This window comes from Sturnus vulgaris, chromosome 5 (assembly GCF_052056855.1).
Source record: "Sturnus vulgaris isolate bStuVul1 chromosome 5, bStuVul1.hap1, whole genome shotgun sequence".
Lineage (NCBI taxonomy): Eukaryota > Metazoa > Chordata > Aves > Passeriformes > Sturnidae > Sturnus > Sturnus vulgaris.
In genome coordinates, this window is record NC_142247.1 from 37,720,037 (window position 1) to 37,739,662 (window position 19,626).

The 19,626-nt window shown below is 35.5% G+C and overlaps 1 protein-coding gene across 3 annotated transcripts in view; it reads right to left on the reverse strand.

Annotated features, from left to right (window-relative positions):
• MDFIC (MyoD family inhibitor domain containing) overlaps window positions 1-19,626 on the reverse strand; it is a 52,209-nt gene that overhangs the window by 11,944 nt on the left and 20,639 nt on the right. For all 3 annotated transcript variants that reach the window (XM_014887992.2, XM_088165472.1, XM_088165473.1), the window contains exon 4: window positions 3,984-4,259. In XM_014887992.2, the coding sequence (XP_014743478.1) occupies window positions 3,984-4,259 (276 nt within the window). The remainder of the gene's footprint in view (window positions 1-3,983; window positions 4,260-19,626) is intronic.

Consider the following 19,626-nt stretch of genomic DNA (forward strand, 5'->3'; position numbering starts at 1 on the left):
GCATATTCTGGAATGCTGACATGACCACATATACTACAGACTCATTTTAAAAAGTAGTCTTTAAAGCTTTTATACTACTGCTTACAAAATGTCTGTTACATTTTGAAGCATTTCCCACACAAATTCAGCTCCAAAAGCTCACAATATGTGAACCACAGTACAACTGGAGTTTCCAGCTGGAACAATTAATAAAAGAGTTCTTAACTGTGGTGGGTGAATTTTTGAGGGGTGGCAGACTGGGAGGTTTCATAGCTTGTGTTAGGACTGCCTAGTACTTTGGAGACCAACAGGAAAAGTACCAATTTTCACAGGAAGATGTGCTACTCAGGCTAAAGTAATATTAAACTTCATTAGCTTTCTAGTATATATACTGAAATCTGCAGTATATGAAGAAGCATGCTACATTTTAAATAAGAATGAGCCAGAACGTGTTCCTGTGCAGAAGGGGAGGCAAGTCCGTCATGTTTCTTGAGTCTATCCTCCTTCAAGCTCCTCCAGGCTTTCAGTTCTGTCAACAGATACAATATTCTAGAGCAAAGTACCAGACCTGGACAAACTGCATTACAACCAACTGTGGTGCTCCAGAAATATTAATATCTTTTCTTTTAAAAAGAATCAAGAAGAATGTGGCTTTTGGGAAGGAATAAGAAAAAAATGAAAAATATTTTGTCTTTCCCATAGTTTAAACTCAGCTTGACAGCCGGAATTTTCACTTGTCATCCTTATAATCTATTTCTTTTCTCTGGCCACTTTCCTTCACTTAATTCAGTTAGTCTCCTGACTGACAACAAACCAAAACACTCAAGGAGGAAGACATGGCAGATGAAGCAAAAATACAGTGTGTGTTTTCAGATTTTAAAAACAAACAAGACTAGCAATTAGATTATTAAATCCAAAGTACTACATAAGGAATAGCAAAATTAAAGTGAATTGAAATATCTGAAAGTGTAAAAGTTTACCTTATTTCTTTCTACTAAAACTTTCTGGGTGCTATAAACTAAGCAGGTGAGTAAATTCAGGTGATTTATTACTCACAGAACAAAATAAATACAGTTTGTCTCTTTCCGCACAAGACCATTTTTAAAACTGCCTAGAAGTTATATTATTACACTATATATATATGCCTGAATACAAATACACACCTTCAAGTAAATTCAAACCCAGCAACTCTTCAGCAGTAACCACTGGTTTATGAGGTTAACATGGTACAAGTTAAAGCAAAGCCAAGTAGTGAAGCAATGTCACAAATAATTTTCAATAGCTTTGTATCTTTTCCATCTTCCTGTAAGCTGTGTCAATAGCCTCTACAGAAATGTCATTGAATCAGAAGAGGCAACTGCTCAGAAAAATGCCTCTTTGTACAAAAACGTTCATTATACAAAAAGAATAGCTGCAGAAATTAGGTTCAAATTAAATTGTGTACACCATTTTGAAAGAATGTCTATGCCATCATCAGTCACTGAATACTGATACTGAATACTCTGGCTTAGTATAATTAGATGTATTTATCAAGAGTATATATGCATATATATACATATATTTCTGATTTAAATGCAATTACGGTAAACAAGTAACTGGGCTAATTATATCAGGTTTTTGTAATGCAATCTTTCAGAAGTAGTCATAGAGGGCTAACATGACTTGTAGTAATAACACAATTATTTTTATCTATCAATAAGTAATTTTCCCCTTAAATAGTGAGTTCTTCTTTGTTTTAATTTAGATATTTCAAGTTACTGTTGCCAGACTTTCTGATTGTGCATCTTCTAAAGAATTGGGATGATAGAACAAATAAAGTATATAGTGATACTTCTTGAAAGGCAACAGCTTGATAAGAATACTACTTATATTTATAGTTCTGTCATGTAGCCCCGTAGGATACCTTACTGAAAAGCTGAAGAAGCTGTCAGAAGGCTTGTACATGTGTGCAAGCAGATGTGTTTACACAAATATAAAAGATGTCTGTCAGAGAACTGTAAAGCAAAATAAATTTCAAAACCAGAAAATCACTTTTAAAAACACATATTCCCTTATGGACATATTCCAATACACCAGACATACTTTAATCATTGCACAATAAGACCACAATAAGAGCTTCGCTTGGATTGAGTAACAGAAAATTTAGAGCTGCAGACATTTGCAGAATGGGAGAAGCTACTCAAAGCATATATCCAAGTTCTCAATTCAGAAGGAGAACACTACAATGCCAGATGTACAATGTTGACTATATTTAACCTTAGCTATTTGGTAACTTGTGAAACTGTTAGTGACAATAGGACTATCCTGCATTTCTGTACTTTGAAAGAATGCAAGTTATACAATGTGACAACACTATTTATTTATATTCTAATCAGACATGTCTTTAAGGATAATGGTATTTCTTCTGTATATAAAATTATTTTATGATGGCAGTTTCAGGCAACTAACACAATTGTGTTGGATATTAAAATCAGACATTAGAATTTAAAGCTAAATCTGAAGATATCATTAATTTTCTCCTGAATCACTTAGTAATTTGGCATATTCACTTATTAAACAAACAAACAAAAAAAAAACAAACCAAAAAACCAACAACTGTTTTTATTACAGGGCAATTTTAGAAGAAAAAAGGAAATGTTTTCCATAATTAATTGCATATGGAATTGAACAGGGCAGGCACTGCCTCTGAAACAACAGCTTTGGGTTTTTTTCAGAGGTTGAATTTCTTAAAATTCAGAGGCCTGCACTTTGTTTCAGTCACATGAACAGATCTAGGATTCTTAAGATATAGTCTTTTCAAAGTGCACTAAGGAGAACCATATAAGGATATTTCACGTAACAGAAAAGGGAATACAGGAAGTATGAAGTTGTGGTTCTGGAAAGAAATGTTAGAGGACTAAAAGTGCAGCAGAAAAGTAACAGTAGATTCTTGAAGATAAACATGAAAATAAACAACAGCAAGGGGGATCAGCCCATGGAAGGGTCTGACTGAAGCTGTTCTTGATGTCACTACACAGATTCACTGAGTAAGTTTGGCCAAAGTAGTTGAAGCCAAAAGGAGTCACTCCACATCAGTGACATCAGTAGGCTTCCTTCAGGCCACTACGTGCAGTCCTTCTCATCACCTCATCCTTTCATCTAGGCTGGGAATCTTCCCCATTTCACTGAACACTACTGTCTCCCATTTCTCTAAGAATTGTGTCTGTTCGCTCCCTCTAGAGGTGTTTTTTTAACCAGTCACATCTGTGCCTGCCTCAAACCAATAAAATTTCTAGCATCTCTATACTCTTCCTGTTAAAGGCAGAAGAAAAATCCATTGAGTATATTAGTGCTAATGGGAAGGCAGTGGATGGAGAAGCTCAGGAACTCTGGAAATCATGAGTGTAAATGCAAGCAGTGAGAGCACAGAGACACAGCTAAAACATAAAAAGAAATTATTTACTTTTGCTTATTTAAGCTATTCAGGTGTATGAAGATTTTTTGTGCACATTATCTACATCCCAAATATAGCATAAGGCACACTGAATACTGAAGCACAGGTCATTGTTTTATTATCTAGTCTTCAGACCTCACAGCTAGTCAGGATATCAGCTAACAGAACATTTCAAAAGCAAAGTCTACCCTCACGGAGCTTGCCATTACTGGATTTAAATATTTACTATGCTTTGAACTAGTACTACTTTAATGTTTTTCTTTCTGTTGCATGTGTGACAATGTTGACAGGAGTTTCTCTCAGTTCAGGATACTAAGTACAGAGACTAAAACATTATCAGATCATGTTGACCAAACATTTGAAAGCAAGAACTCTCCCATTCCTTCCCTTTACTTCAAATACTTAATATTTTCCTTTGGGAAAGAAGCTTGTCTTTTATCTTAATAACTTCTATTTGCTTCTGGAGTATGAGTCACATTCTTCAATTATTTTCAGTTGATTGTATAATTTTTACTGAGGTTTGCTTTGTCTTTATTCAGTTTGCTTTTTTTAAAAAAGAGTATCAGCTTACCTTCTGGTGAAGTACCTGGCTTTTGAGAAAACACAGAGCTTATTTTACTCTTCTTGCTGCTGTTGCTGTTGACAGACAAGGTGGACTGAATTTTTCTGTGCATTTTTTCTGAAACAGGAGACGAAAGCTTTCTGTTGTCTGCAGGCATATGCTTGACCCCGCTGTGAATTCCACTTCCATTACTCAGACCCACATGGCCATTTTGGATTTTGCCACTTTCTTCCTCACTTCTTTCCAGTGCTGAAGGATTTGGCTGAGGCAAACGTTGAGGTTGTGCTTAAAAGTAGAAGAAAGAAAGGGTTAATTTAAATTGTAAATTGATAATTGAACACTTTAGGCTAGACTGGGAATGCAACTTTCCTTGCTCTTATTAATTTAAAACCAGACTATTAATCTTATTAATCTAAAAAAAAGACAAGTTAACATTCCCCCATCAAGACAATAAAGCACAAAATATCTCTAGATTAAAAATAATTACTAGATATTCAAAAAGCACCTCACATCTGCATGAGGCCTAGACTCCCCATTTGGCAATGCAAGGAAAGGCTTGCAAGGCTCTGTGAACTACACAGAAAGAATAATGCAAGCAATTTGAAGAAAGGGAAAAAGTCAAGACTGGGAACAAATGCAGCAAAACTGAGATAAACTTTTATTGAGGGAATGAAATTAATAATGTGTGAAATACACCCAAATGAGAGAAAAAGTGTAGGAGTAAACATACAGACAGACCACATCACTGGGCTAAGATGCAGGCTAGCCAACATGCCAGCCTTCAGAAAATAACCTGAGTGACATGGTAGGGGTCTCCTGACACTCAGCCATCACAGACCAGTATATTACAGAAAAGCACAAATACCCAGGTAAGCAACAAGTTTGAGCTTAAATTCATAAAGATCGTGGATTAATGAGAAGTATAAAACCAATCAAAACCTAATTTTGTGGAAGAGCTAACCAGAAGGAATTTGCATTCAAACACCACAGAGCTGTGACAAACCAGAGTCCCCACCTCCATATTCTTCAATTCAGAATCACAATTTTAGAAATGGCTGTAATGGACCAGTTAGGGATTTAATGGAAACACTAAAATGGTCAAAGGGGAAAAAACAACCCTGGTCAAGGTAAGAATCTGCAGTGACTTGGCTAAGTCTCTGAGAGTACATGTTATAAACTCATTCTAATGAATAAGCATGAAACTTGTCCATTCTGTGTTGAGCTTCTGTATCATAAAGGAGCATATTTGCAACAACATGGAAAAGGGATTTCCTATGTATTCTTTAGTCTGTAACTAAAGAAAATATGCATGTTTTTTTAATGTAAAGCTTTGTAATTAAAAAAATGGTTTCAATTTAACAATAATTATTTAGAAAAAAAAAATGCAGATATGCAGATTTCGTGGGGGAGAGCTAATTAAACTGTAAACACAGTAACACAACACGATTTCATAATCAAAAAGCATCAGCCCAATCACCTTTCCTAATCAAAACACTACTGCATCATGCTTGGACATAAAGAGGTTTTCAGACAGTCCAATCTTCACCTATTTAAAAATGCTATATCAAAGAAAAAGTCCAGATTCTACTAGATACCCAAAGGGCAAGAAATTTGTGCCAGAAGTAAGGAAAAACAGTGCTGCAGTTCATTCTCTTTTCAGATGGTTCATATCCATTTTCTGATGATTTCACAGTATCAAGGTAAAAAATACATATAGATAATTATAGGTAGCTTGTTCTAAAAGAAACAACTCCAGTGATCACTTCAGGTACCAGTTAACAAACTTTCCAACAACTACTACTATGACAAACAGACCAACATGGTCTCTAAAAGGACTCAGTTCTAAATTTGCCTAACAAACCCCCAATGCTTTCCTTTTATCTAGTACACTTCCTTTTATCTAGTACACTAACACCATTCTCAGATTGCTTTGTCCACTATCATAAACTTGTCATGATTAAACTTCATGAGAATCTTAAACTTTATGTTCTGGTTATGCTCACAGGCAACAAAGGATTCTTTTTCAAAATAGTTTAAATATGAACTGGTTCACGCTTTTCTTGCCACTTGATATTTTAGTCACTGCCACTAATGTTTTCAGAAGATAGCCTTGACTGCTCACATTTATCTAGGTCAGAGTAACCCTGCCTAAACCGACTTGACCAAAGTGATAATTTTCTGTTGCAGGAAAGAAAAGGAGGGCTGGGAGAAACATTCATGTTTCAGACTCCCTGAAGATGTTACAGGGAATACAAAGATCAAAGATCATTCCCTTCCATTACCACTAGTAACTGCTCAGAAACCTCCAAGCCAATAAAACAGGAGCACACTATCTGAGACCTGAAGAACTAACTGCTGCCCAAAGGCTGTTTTATTGACAATGCTGAAACAGCTTCTCCTTCAATTTTGCATTAGTGTTTGTAAAATCTATGAACAGAAGCATAAGCAAGGCACTTTCCTCACTTTGGAATTGAATTTGTGCTATTGATGCCTTGAGAGGCTACCTAGAACAGAGGCTAGACAGTGTTAAAGGAATAAAATAGGTATTTATTAAAATGCCTTCAAAGGATACACCTTGGGCAGTACAAGGGTCTGGCCCAGACTACACCCAAGATGGATGATTGGTCACGAGTTTTATAAGTTTTGGTCCAGTTACAAATTCGGGTTAATTGCCCAATTACATGGGTTATGAAGTCCCATCCTCTCAGATTGCTCTTCTCAATTTGCTGGTTTTTATACATTTTGGGCTTGAGGCTGTAACAGTGTCCTTGGTTCTTGGTCTGGAAAAGGATTATTTTGTCTAACTAGACTGTGAATAGAACTTGCTAAAATTTTATTATGAAGCTCAGAGTTATATACTGATGCACTATGGAATCTGGAAAATATGAAAGCTAAAACTTATGGCTATATATTTGGTTAACATATCCAAGCTCTCATAAAGGTCCCAAAGCAAATTTTTAGGGAATTTTCTCCTATTTGGATAAGTATTATTAAAAGTATACTACCAGGAACCCTTCATTTAGTTTATCCTTCCACGTATGTGCAAAATTAATTTTGTTAAAAATCAAATGTTATTCCTTCCATTTTAAAAATAGTCAATGTAGACCTAATCACAGTTAAAAATCTTTGCCAATATCAGAAATTAAAATTTACTCGTTAAAATTAAGTGTTTATGTCCATAGCACCCCATAGTTTTATCTTCATTATCCCACTTAAATGCAAATTTTGTAATTAAAGAATAGTGGTTTTTATGTTTCATGTAATGTTTCCTCACCCTGCATTGCCTATGATTCCCTGCTGTGGAGTAGTGCAGTTATACCAATGAACCAGAATTGCTGGGGACAGTTAACCTTCCTCAATAAACACAAGCAGTAGACTTTTCTAAAAATCCTCTAAGTCCGGATGTCAGTTGATAAAACTGACATCTGTGACCTTTTCTAAGCCAGTTAAATTTGAGGTGACAATTTAAATTGTTTGTATATTTTTGGGGCTTTACTACAATACACTAACTTGACAAAATATCCAAAATTCTATCTTCAAAATTAGGTGTGTTTCTGTCAAGCTAATGGATAAAGTAGATAAATGGAAAGTCTTGGAAATCTAAATAGTTATAGGTTTTTACTTTTATTATTATTTTTACTAAGGGTTTAGGGGCTTTTCTATGGTTTTTGAATTTTAATTTTTATTAAGTAATCCTGTTCCCAAAGTACTCTTACTTGAGTCTTTTAGCATTAACATAGAACTTTTTAGCTGACTGGCTTTACAGTATTCACGTGTGATACGCAGGTCAAATCAAAATGGAATAAAACCCCAAATGGATTAGTTATCTCAATTTAAATTTATTTTAACTTTATTGATAATTTTGCACTAGGGAGACTTGAATCTTATGGTTAAAACACACTTGAAACCAATTAGGAACCATATGACCGCATTCTAGCATAAAGAACAAAAGCAATTGACAGTTCCAAGATTAAATCATAACCACTCAGTTTAGAACAGAAATGTTTTTACCTTATTTTTTAAAGGTTGTGTATATCTTAAAAAAAAAAAAAAAAAAAAAAAAAGGTGTAATATGGAGAACGACACAATGCTTCTTAAAACACAGTGATACCCAGGGACTCTCACTCTCTCTTTAATGATCCACTGCTCTCATTCAGCTGTCTTTCTTTTTTCAAATCTTTACATATGTGACAGCTCTCAAAAGTAGACCATAGACCATCTGGCATTTTCCGAGGTGTAACTTGTGCAAATTCAGCTCTACTGGGAACACAATGCTATCTTCTGCCTGCGTTATAAAAGATACAATAGAATGTAGAACTTATGAGTTGTTTTGAATTATTCATTTTTTGCCTGTATATTCAAGAAATTTTACAAACTCTGCATTTTGTACTACATAATCACATGCGTTAAAGGTACAAAGAAACTTTTTGACACCTCTTTTCTACAGAAAGATGGCATTTTGTTTGATATGTGAACATTCAGCGCCTGTTATATCATTCTAAACAGGCCGTGTGCTGCTACAAAAGATCCCATTTTACACTCTATGTATGAGCAAAAATGTTATTCTTGATATTCACTAACTAATGCAATACACATCAAAATTTCAAATATGTGTTGGATGAACATTCAGCATCGACAAATCAGCATGGTACTGGTCACTTACTATATGCCAAAGATTTAAGAAAAAAATCATTCCTCAGACAACATAGAAAAATTGTCATTTCAAACATCTACAATGAGTAGTTTGAAAATGTCCTAAGAAATACCATGCTTTTCAGGTTAATATGTTTTTAATCTTTAGCAAAACCAGTAGATTTAAGTCAATATTTTATACAGTGCTAACACTAGTGGATTTTCAATAAGAATGATAAATATTAGATTAATGATTCAATAGACTGAATCTTTTTTGATAGAAAACTAGCAGATAATATAGGTAGTAATAACTGCACATGAATCTGCTGCCTGTGGAAAAGCAATAAAAAGGCAATATATTGCTATAGCATATAATCTATTAGTGTGTTTCACACTTCCTTGTCGTTGGTTTCCTTGTAAAGTGGGCCTTAATGCAGTAACTTCTGCTGTTATTTAACTGACTTTACACAATAATTTAATTGTAATGTTACTATCTGGTGAATTCAAATAGTAAACATTTATGATGGTTTTTGATGGTTTTGAAGTAACAATGCAGATTCTCTTTCAGACTACAAAACCCTTAGCACACTTTAAATGAATATGCACCCTGACTACAACTGTTTTTACACCATGCAAAGTCTCAGCTGTTTTAAAAAGAAAAATTTTGGTGCATGCACTTAACAGAAAAATGTATGTCAACAGAGGGAAACTCTCAACCAAAAGAGGACAGTCTAAGCTATCATTAGGGATTTTAGACAAAACACAAAAATACACAGAATTCCGACTCCTCTGAGTTAAAGTGAATCAAAAGAAAATATCAGGAGGGAGAGAAGAATTGAGACAGTTAATTAGTAGCCTAATCACATCAAAAGCAATTCCAAGGCAGATGATACTGACGCCCATGGAGTTTGCTAGTCTGGCCAATGAAAATGATGGAAAAAATACTTTCCAATTTACAGCCTGAGTTATCTGACTACACATCCAGAGAGGTAAGAACAATTATTGCTTTATGTATGACACAAACATATGATGACAAATCTGGCCACAATAACAGTATTTTTGCAGGTGGATGTGGGAAGAATAAAATGCACAACTCCTGGTTGCAAAAACTGTAATGGCATTTTCAAATATTGAGAAAATATATTGTTTCACTTGACAATACTCTTAACACTTCTCTCTTCCCAAAACAGTTGCAACTGCAATAAGATGAACTTTTTTTGAAATACAGAGGTCCTGACTGGGCCCACTAACACTGAAAGTCAAGATCAACATGGTAACTTGAGCTGGAAGAACTGTTTGATCTCTGTGGACACTGCTCCTACTCCTGCTGTATGGATCACATGGAACAGACTATATGTAAGGGAGGTAAGAATCAGGCCTCTGATTTTCATCAGTGCTTCTTTGTAACACTGATTTAAGCTTATGGGGGAAAATAAAGCAGATGACAGTCAAAAACACAGTAAAACCAGGGGCTGCCTGAATTCTAGAGTAAAATTAAGGTGATTCTAAATTATTTCTGGAGAAAACATAAATTCTTTAGATATAAAAGGCAATATTTCCCACTGGCTAGCAAAAAATCTTAACTTTTCCAAAATACATATTGTATTGTGTTACACGCTCTATAAGCGTACTATTTTAGTGAAACTTGGAGAATTCAAGTATCTCAATCTTTCTCCATCCCCACTTTCTAACTAAATCCTGACTAGTCTCTAATATGATCTTCAAACTACATCAATAGTTTTCTCTGTCTAGCTATCCAGAATATTAGCATTCAGATTACAAGATGTACCTCTGAGTCAACCTGTGAAGTGGCTTTTGTCAGCAATTATTTTTGAATATTTTCTGGGACATAAATAGCATATACTGCAGCTACCATATCACAGAAAGCATACATTAACTAAATAACAAGGTACCATCAAGGCATCATCTATCTTTTAAAATCATTTTTTTACACTGAATTTTTTATACCATGCTGACTTTACAAAGAAAACAAAGTATCAACTAACAGCATCAACCACTTTTTAGAATTCCTTCTTGTAAGACGTGAAGACATCTTCAAAATGAATACAATATATTATTATGAAACAGGATGTCCTTTGTAATGAAAATACTGCAGTAAAATTGCTGGTACAGGTTTTACAGGACCCACACTGAGAGCACTTTGTTTGAATACGTCTGAGAGCACATCCCAGGAACACCTGGTATAACAGAACAAGGCTGGCAGGGGGAAAGGGAAAATGCATTTTATCCTGTCATCTTTCACTTGGTAAAGGGTGGATGAGAATGGCAAATGTGTGAATGTGTGTTTACAGGTTGAGAAGCAACCCAAGTGCACAAGACAGTGCCCAAAGTGCTCTCATATCTGTGCCCAGACACCTGCAGTGCCTTCCTTCCGAAGCGCTGCAGGACTTTACACACTGTTTGAAGGGTTGCAGGAATTGTATAAAGATGTCTTTGACATACCCAGAGAGATGCAGTTACTACAGAGAAGCATGAAAAGTGCTGGTAACCAGGGTTTACAAAGTTGATAAACATTCCAACTGAAAATATGGAGTGAATTTCTCTATTTACAAATTCTACATCTACCTAATGTGATTTTGCAAAATGAACAAATGCCCACTGATTTTCTTTAATGACTGCAACAGCAAATTTTAAATCTTTGGTAAACTGAGTAAATGCCCTAACATTTTTAGTTACCTGTCTTGCAACAATTAGCTCAGAATCAAGATACCCTTTGGCTTCTAATTACCATTAGATTGTCAGAAATTTATTCTTCTTTATCACACATCTTGCCGTCATTATCCATGTTTTTTCTGAGACTGCAAATATTGTCATCTATGATAAACTTGGCAGATGATCTGGGAATTCTTGGTAGATCACAATATAATTAGAAATAAGGATAATTCACAACAATATAATTAGAAATAAGGATAAGTCACATAATACGGTGATTGTTAAACTACACCTACATAAAGTTGAATGCAGTTCTTACTGTAGCGTAATTTGTCAATTCTTGAGAATAAACAACAGGAACTCACCACAAAATACCAAGAGCCAAACACAAACCAGGGCATTATAGGCAACACATTCATACACTTGGGGAATAAATCCCTACATAATGTTGCTTTCAAAAGTGGGAAATTTTTCTGCAAACTTTCCACTTCCAATGTTTCTGCATCCATTTTTTTTCTCACACGTTCTGCTAGGACTGGAAAAGAATTGTACTGTATTTGCTCTTGCGTTTCATAGCATTACAGCTATGAACTGCAGTGGTAACAGTTGCACAGACACATGGAATGACAGGTTTACTCGTGGTCACCATTCCAACACTCCTAGGGCATATTTATGGAGCTTAATACACTCATTAGTTACTACTGCAGCTAGTTTGTTTGGTTGGTTGTTGTTGCTGCTAGTTTGTGGGTTGATTTTTGATTTGTTTTTTTGTTAATTTAAGATTTTTTTTCTTATTTAAGGTGAGATGTTATTTTGTCCTGTGTTTTCTACAAAGGTAATTTATTAAGAGGCATCTTCATCTACTTGGGGTTTTTTATCGTTTGATTGGCTGCTGTTACATCTTCCTTTATAATGCACAGTGGCTTGTAAAACATTGGATCTGAGAAGTGAATAACCAATGCATTAAGAATCAGAGAATTAGCTTTTTGCTAATTCTTAAAACAATGAAATCTATTTCTTCAACACAAATAATCAGCAATTTCCTAAATGTGAAGACAGGCCCTGAAATTATAAAGGGCAGTAGGAGTGCAATACAATCCATCTCATTGAGGATCAGAATGCTTTGTTTCTGGAGATCCAGTTTTAAAAGAAAGTTTATGAACCACTAAATGCAATCCAAGCTGTTGGCGTGACATTACAGCAGTTATGCTATTCCTACCTGCTACAACATACAGTAATACCACTGAATAAAGACACACTGGTGTCCCATGGAAATTGAGACACATTAAGTCTCAAATATTAGAAACAGTTTTGATGCCCCTCACCACTGTGTTACTTGTTCCCAAATACAAATACATTAAAAAACATCAAAGAGAAGCTACAAACAACAGGATATCACTTGCTGGGTATTGCCTCATAAGCGGCACAGCAGGATGCACCAGACAGAAGAGATAACCTCAATGTCATTAACAGCTGTAACCTAAGCAAGTGAACAAACAGGTCCTCTTGCCTCCAGCACCTCCTTCTCCCTTCCTCAAAACTCCAGCAACCACTGACAAACTAGACTCTGTTTCACCGCAGGAAAGAATGTGGGATGGTGAGGCAACAGCTTCTCAGCCAAGCCCATTCAGCATTCACCTCTGAGCGGGAAGATATTCTGAGGTCAGATTTATTTTCCACTGACCATATCTATCAAGCGTCCAGATGTCAAGATTACAGTGGTCAGCTAAACTCGTACCAAAAACATGCATATAAACTGGCTGTACTTGGTTTTAAAAAGAATTTGAAAGTAAATGCTTGGAATGGGCAATTCCTTTAATGTTCACTGCTCTCTTGATTTCTAATCTTCAACTCATGTAAGTGACAGAATTTCAGAAGATTCTAGAAAGTCTTGCACCTCAAGTGTGACCACCTGCTCTCAGTGCACTATTTTTTGCAACCTTTATAATTTTAATATCCAATGCTACTATTAACAATACTAATTGCAGAAATCAAAAAGAGGAGTGAAAACATAGTAACAGCAATAAAGAGAGAATTATATAAAAAGGTGGCAGGAGAACACAGAACATGAGTACAAATACAGTAATATACAAATTAATAATTGAGTTTTTGATTCCATTGCTGCACTTATTTTCTCTCTACTATTCTTTCTTGCAACCTACAGCTGATACTAAGATTGGCATTGGCTGATACAAAGTACCAGAAAACCAAAGAAAGAAAGAAAGAAAGGGAAAAAAAAAGCACAGCTGCAAGAAAAATGTTACAGAGGAAGCAAATGGACACTAACTACAAATAACAGGTCAAAACTTGGAATTTTACATTATTAAAACAATAGCGGGGCAAAAACATCAAAAGAAAAAAGAGCGGATTGGAACCACCCAGAAAAAGACAGCATTGGAAGGGAAGGAGACAAAGACAAAAAATACATAGAGAGCTAATCCATTTCACGTCTGTGAGGGCGGAAAAGAGCACGGAAGAAGAAACAAAAAAAAAATCACAAATAAAATCGCAGTAAATCTGAAGTATTTCCTACAGATTTCACAAGTAAGAAAATAATTAAATTATATAAATAATTGGTTGATAAGCAGTGAAATATAATAAAGATAAACTTTTCATACTTATATGGTGATTGGGTGCTGAAGCAATAGCTCCCCTTCTGCTCGAGGTCAGAGAGGATCCTGGAGCCCAGGCTAAAAATCATCCACATTCAGCAATAGCAGCATAATGGAAAATGGAAACTGTATGTTCAGAAAGCAGGATGAGAACTTGAGGTCCACAACAATAACTCTTCATGACCCATCTTTTCATAACTGCAGACTTCATAGTTAAGAGAGAGATTGCCAGTAGGAGAAAAAAGATGTGGAAATACGGTAGAGAGAGCAGCAAATGTCCACCTGATCCTGAAAAAAGCAAAGTGTGAGGAGAAAGAGAAGCAGGATCTATGTGCACAGACAACACCCTGAGAAGATTCAGTCTCATTTATGAATGCCCTTCAGCTGCCAGAATTCCCTTACAGCAAGCAGGGTCTAGCAGATGGATACAGGATACCCCTCACCAATCCACCTGGTTTCTATGCCCATGGGCTGGATGAGTGGGGATTCCCCATCCCAAAGCACTCCAGGGACTCCAGGTCACCAAAAGATTTTGAATAGCACACAGAAAGTCCAGGCAGAACTGCTGCCACCAATGCTGTCTCATGGGTTGCTGTATGCCACTAATGCACCAGCTTGGCATCAGGATGACCCAGAAATGAGAGCTCTTTCCTACCTTTGAACTAACTCTTTGACGTACCTTGAATTGATAAGGCACCATCTAACCCAAAATATTTTTGTGCAAGCTGTACAAGTAAGATTCTTGAGACTGCTTTGAAAATTCTTCTTATCAGAGTCCTTGAAAAACCTAAATTCTCATTTTTTCTTCCCTAGATTCAAAGCCACAAGCAACCATGGACTAAAAGGCTGAATCTCTGTATCAGAGCTCGCTCTCTTTTCCCTTCCTCACCCAACCCCACAAGCAGTTTAACTTTGACTCAACAACAGTTGTTTTATAAGCTAAGGGAAAAGGCAATTGAGTCTTTTTGAATATAAACCCTTTTCAACTCAGTTTCAACTTTTAAGCTTTGTGTGTAAAATTCAAAATTGAATGCACTCAACATGCAATTATTGTCACCAATACTAAGGAAAAAAGGCAAATATTTTTTACTTAGATGTTTATTTATCTCATTCTAACAAAATGATCTAGCAAGACCTCTTTCTGACTTGGCTGGAAAAACCCACACATCCTGGCCAAGTTTTCATAATGACTTCGATTACGGGAATTCAATATAGTAATAAAAAGAAAAGCTAAATGAGCTTTTGCCAGTGGCTCACAGGTCCATCCCTTAGAGCAGAGCAAAAGTCAGACTGCTGACCATGCCTGGTGAACACCAAACTTCCTGTAAAAACGATGCACTTGGTTTCCTGAAAGGAAGCAAAGCATAAGCTGCTCAAACAATACACAAGAAAGCTCTGATATCTGAGCCACACAGTTACAAATCTGTCCTGTTAGAAAAATACAGCGTCACATCAGTGACCAACAGAGACAAGCACAAAAATTGAGTGGGAAACTGAATTTGGGAATTCTCAACTTGAGAATAACTCAATGGGAAAGCATAAGATTAGCTAAAGAAATAGATAAATTGTTTCAATGGGATGAAATTACCTGTAAACCTTTTTCTTTCGTTCCACAACTGAGCTAAAATTCTGATTCTCCACTCTGTTCATGAAACAAGACATAATTCCCTATGAAATGGTTACACCCAAACAATATTAACAGTAAAATGCTAGTTTTTATCTCTAACATGCAGATAAGGATTATTCTCATTCCAGCACGTTTAAAAGCATTCCACATTACCTATGGAATTATTTTCATTCTCTATTAAAAATAGTTCTTTCACCTTACAAAACTATGCGATTTGACCCACTGAAGTTTATTTGGTTCATCTTTTGTTTAAAAATATTTTTAAGTAGCATTTAAATTTGAATTAGCTCCATGCTTGGAATCAGTTCCTTTTGCAACACGTTTCTTTTTCTTAATCTTTTTGTTTTGTCTTATTTAGAAGACATACTTCTCTTTACTCACAGAAAATAAAAATCCTTCTGCACACTAATTACAATGACTTTTTTTTTTAATGGAGTGCAGACACAGCAATGAAATATGTGCTGTGTCAGTATTATTCTGAATACTGAAAAATGTCCATTTATACATTTTAAAAACATTTTGTAACAAGTTTTTATAATAAGCTGAAAGATTTCAAGAAAAGAAACAGCATTTTAACTGAAAGAATTAGAAGTTAGCTACTTCTTTCAGTCCTTTCCAAGTTTAAAAAGTCACAGCTGAGACAGCAAGCTTCTCTTACCCACAAAGTTTCAACATAGAGCATAGCACAGACAGCAACTACATCAAACACACCCAAGCTTCCCTTGCTGCTCATGCAAGCCTTCAGCCACACAAAAGCTTTCACAGCATCCTCAGCAACAGCAGCACTGACCAGGCTGGTGATGGGGGAGCCAACTGCTGCCTCCATCCCCCTGCGCTGTGCAGATATTCCCTGCCTGGCAAACATCGCAGCCCCACTGCTGGCATTTCTTGGCCCTAAACAAAAACACTTAGGAAACCACTCAAACAAGTGCTACGGGGGCAGAACTACACTTTTCTTTATTACTACCATATCCACTCTTCTGAAGAGTCCTGGCAATCTGCCATGTTATCTGCCATTTGGAATTAATTCCAGCACCCTTTTCTTTCATGTTCCTTCAGTATAACTGGCTACATTTTACTGTACCATAATGTTTTCTGAGGCTGCTGGAACTAACAACTCACAGTGGAATATTTCTCTACTACCTTTTATTTAATTAGCACTATGATAATTTAGCCAAAATTCCCTGTTTCTGTACAGTACAGAGAAACCAAACTATTCAAAAATCACCAATATTTTATTTTTAAATATATCCTTTTTATTGGCTTTCCCAATTTTCAGTCTTTAACTTTCTGCTTTTGTCAGTAGCTACATACTAAGACTAGGTTAATATTTTTTTTTAATTTTATGAAAATTTAAATCTCATATAATCATATCGCTCTAGAAGTTGAGTTTCATAGTGTGTTGTAAAATTTAACAGCTGGGAGTTTTGCCTGAATTGCACAGTATATTTACAAAATGTTTAATTCACTGTTTGTTCTCCAATACTCAGATTACTCATGCTAACAAGAAGGTTCATTGCTACCTAAAAACAAGCTTAAATGTTGATGTTAACACATAGATGCTGAAACAGGCTTTTGTACTGAAGCACTTTAAAACATTTCCAGTCAGCCTCCAAGCACAACCTTGCTGTCATTACTTACAGGTTTGTCATTGTAGTCGAGAAAGGAGCAGGGAAACAAAGGACTGTTCAAGCGAGCAAACAGACAAACAAGAAAAATCGGAAAAAGGGGCACTAGAGAAAATGATGCAAACACAAAAGAGAAAAATGGCTTAGCATCGGAATTATTATAGGGATGGGTCAGTCTTTTCTTTATTCTTTTACTTTATAAGGCAAATATGGGAAAGAAGGTACAGAGTAATTTATTTTAAAATGGAAACAAACTTCGGCATTCTTCCAACTTTGATTCCACCATATCACTGATTGATAACCTTTACTTTCTTCCAAAATTACTCTAAATTCTAAAAAAATATTTTTTTAATCAATACTTTGAAGTGCCATTCCATTACAGCCATTGTGAAATGCACTTCTTTCTCTAAGTTTTGAAAGTATATTATTTGAAAGAGTATTATTCTATCAAAACCTTCCCTGTGCTATCAAACAAGTCTTCTCTCCTTTTCCATAAGGACCTGCTTTAAAAAAATTCAACAAAATATTAATAATGAGACCTGAACTTCTTGGCCTATTCCAGCTATCACAGCAGAATCTCTGGTGTGGATGCTGATTTGATAACGAACAAAAGCTTTTGACAGGTTGTTTTCTCTTGTTCAAGGAGGGAGCACAGCACAGCAAATGGGATCTCACTGTTCTTCTGAAAATGCTAGAGTAGCAGATGCTCTGTAATAATACAAACAGTCAAAACCAAATAGTGATTTCCTTAAAATTGACCCTGTCAACTAAATTGTAAGAAAAAGATTCCTCAGGCATAATAATATGTTACAAATGGGAATCAGAAAATCAAGTGGACAGAGAAGTATATCAAGTAACAGTCAAAGGAGTGGAATAAGAAGAGGAGTGGATAAAAAACAGAAACCTTTTACTAGAATTCCTCCTTTAAAAAGTGTTGTGAGTTGTTTTTCTCCCTTCCATATTTCCAAAGTTAAACACTGTCTTATTTGTTGTAAATACAAAACTCACACTAGTTGCAAGTTTCCAGGATTTGATCCAGCACAGAACAACTTACAGAAGGGCTGTACAGGAGGCTCTTACAAACCAAGGGGATCTTTACAGCTACTTCGGCTGCCTTAATGTACACTCTCAGTTACTTCATAGCATGATTAGCATACAGTCCCAGTGAATGATCTATTACTGTATAAAACTATTTACCAATACTGATTTTACATTATAAATATGATAGTGACTCACCACTAGAAAGTCATGACACAGTAAAAAAGAATATATATACTGAGGTAGGGAAATACTTCACAAAGTCATAGTTACAAAGTGAGCTGCAAAATACTAAATGAGATGGTGTAATTTGATAAAATCACCTGTAAGAAAACTACATATATACTATCCAAAGTTAGCTCTGTATCCCGCCCCACCGTCCAAATATTTTTCTGTATGACCTCTGTGAAAAACTGAGGTTGATCTCCAGGCAGGTTAATCCCAAATCTTCTCACTAAATCTTAGTTTCTTTCATTTTGAAATTCAAGCAAAAAGAGTATTGTTCACTGATCTCCTGTTTTCCTGAATTGTACAGACCTAAAAGATGTTCCATTCTGGTTTGACACTGCTCTTACAGCCAATTCTGGTCAGTATCATAACCTTTCATTGCTTTTCTGTCAAAATATGAATTTTATTTCAGCTTGCAACTTATGGTATACAGTCAAAATATGCACCTGTCCTATTGAAGAAAGTATATTGGGAAGGATAGATGTCTTCTAACTGGCTAAGAGGTTTTATTTTTGAAGATGTACTTCAGAGTTACCTGTACCTGAAGACAGGTTTGCCCCTGATCTGCCAAAGAATGGGCAAAGAGTTTATGCTGTCTCTCAGCAGCAAAAAACTTGCCCTGAAGGTCATATCTGACTTATAGGCCATTTTTTTATAGATTTGCCTAACAGTCTGCTCTACCTGACTTGTCTCAAAAGCAAACTTCTTAACATTTTATGCAAACATTATACAACCTTAAGTCTGAGTTATAAATCCAAAAACTCACTTAAACTTGAGGAACCTTTGCAACAGGAAATAGTCTCTCAGCTGAAATTCTGCTGTAATTAATATTAGCATTGCTAAATTTTCTCCAAACAAGTATTATAATATTTATAGTTCAAAGAGAAAACATGATAATTGAGATACTGCATAGAATTTGAGGGAAGAAAGTTTAAAAGTAAAATTTAAGCCTCTAAAATTAATGAGTCCAGACAAAGTCAGAACTTGAAAAGTTCTTGTGTTAGGATGTATGAGTCTACATTTTATAATCACAAACTTCAAGAGCAGTCTCCACACAAAAATGTTTCTCACACGCCAGAATGCTACAGTTCATTCAAACAGAGTTAAGGCTCAGGTAGAAATAATTAATCATTCTCTTAAATCAAGCCTCAATATATCTGGAGGCCTACTTCGTCAGTAAAATGATTTTTAAATATTGGTATTAGAAATAGCCT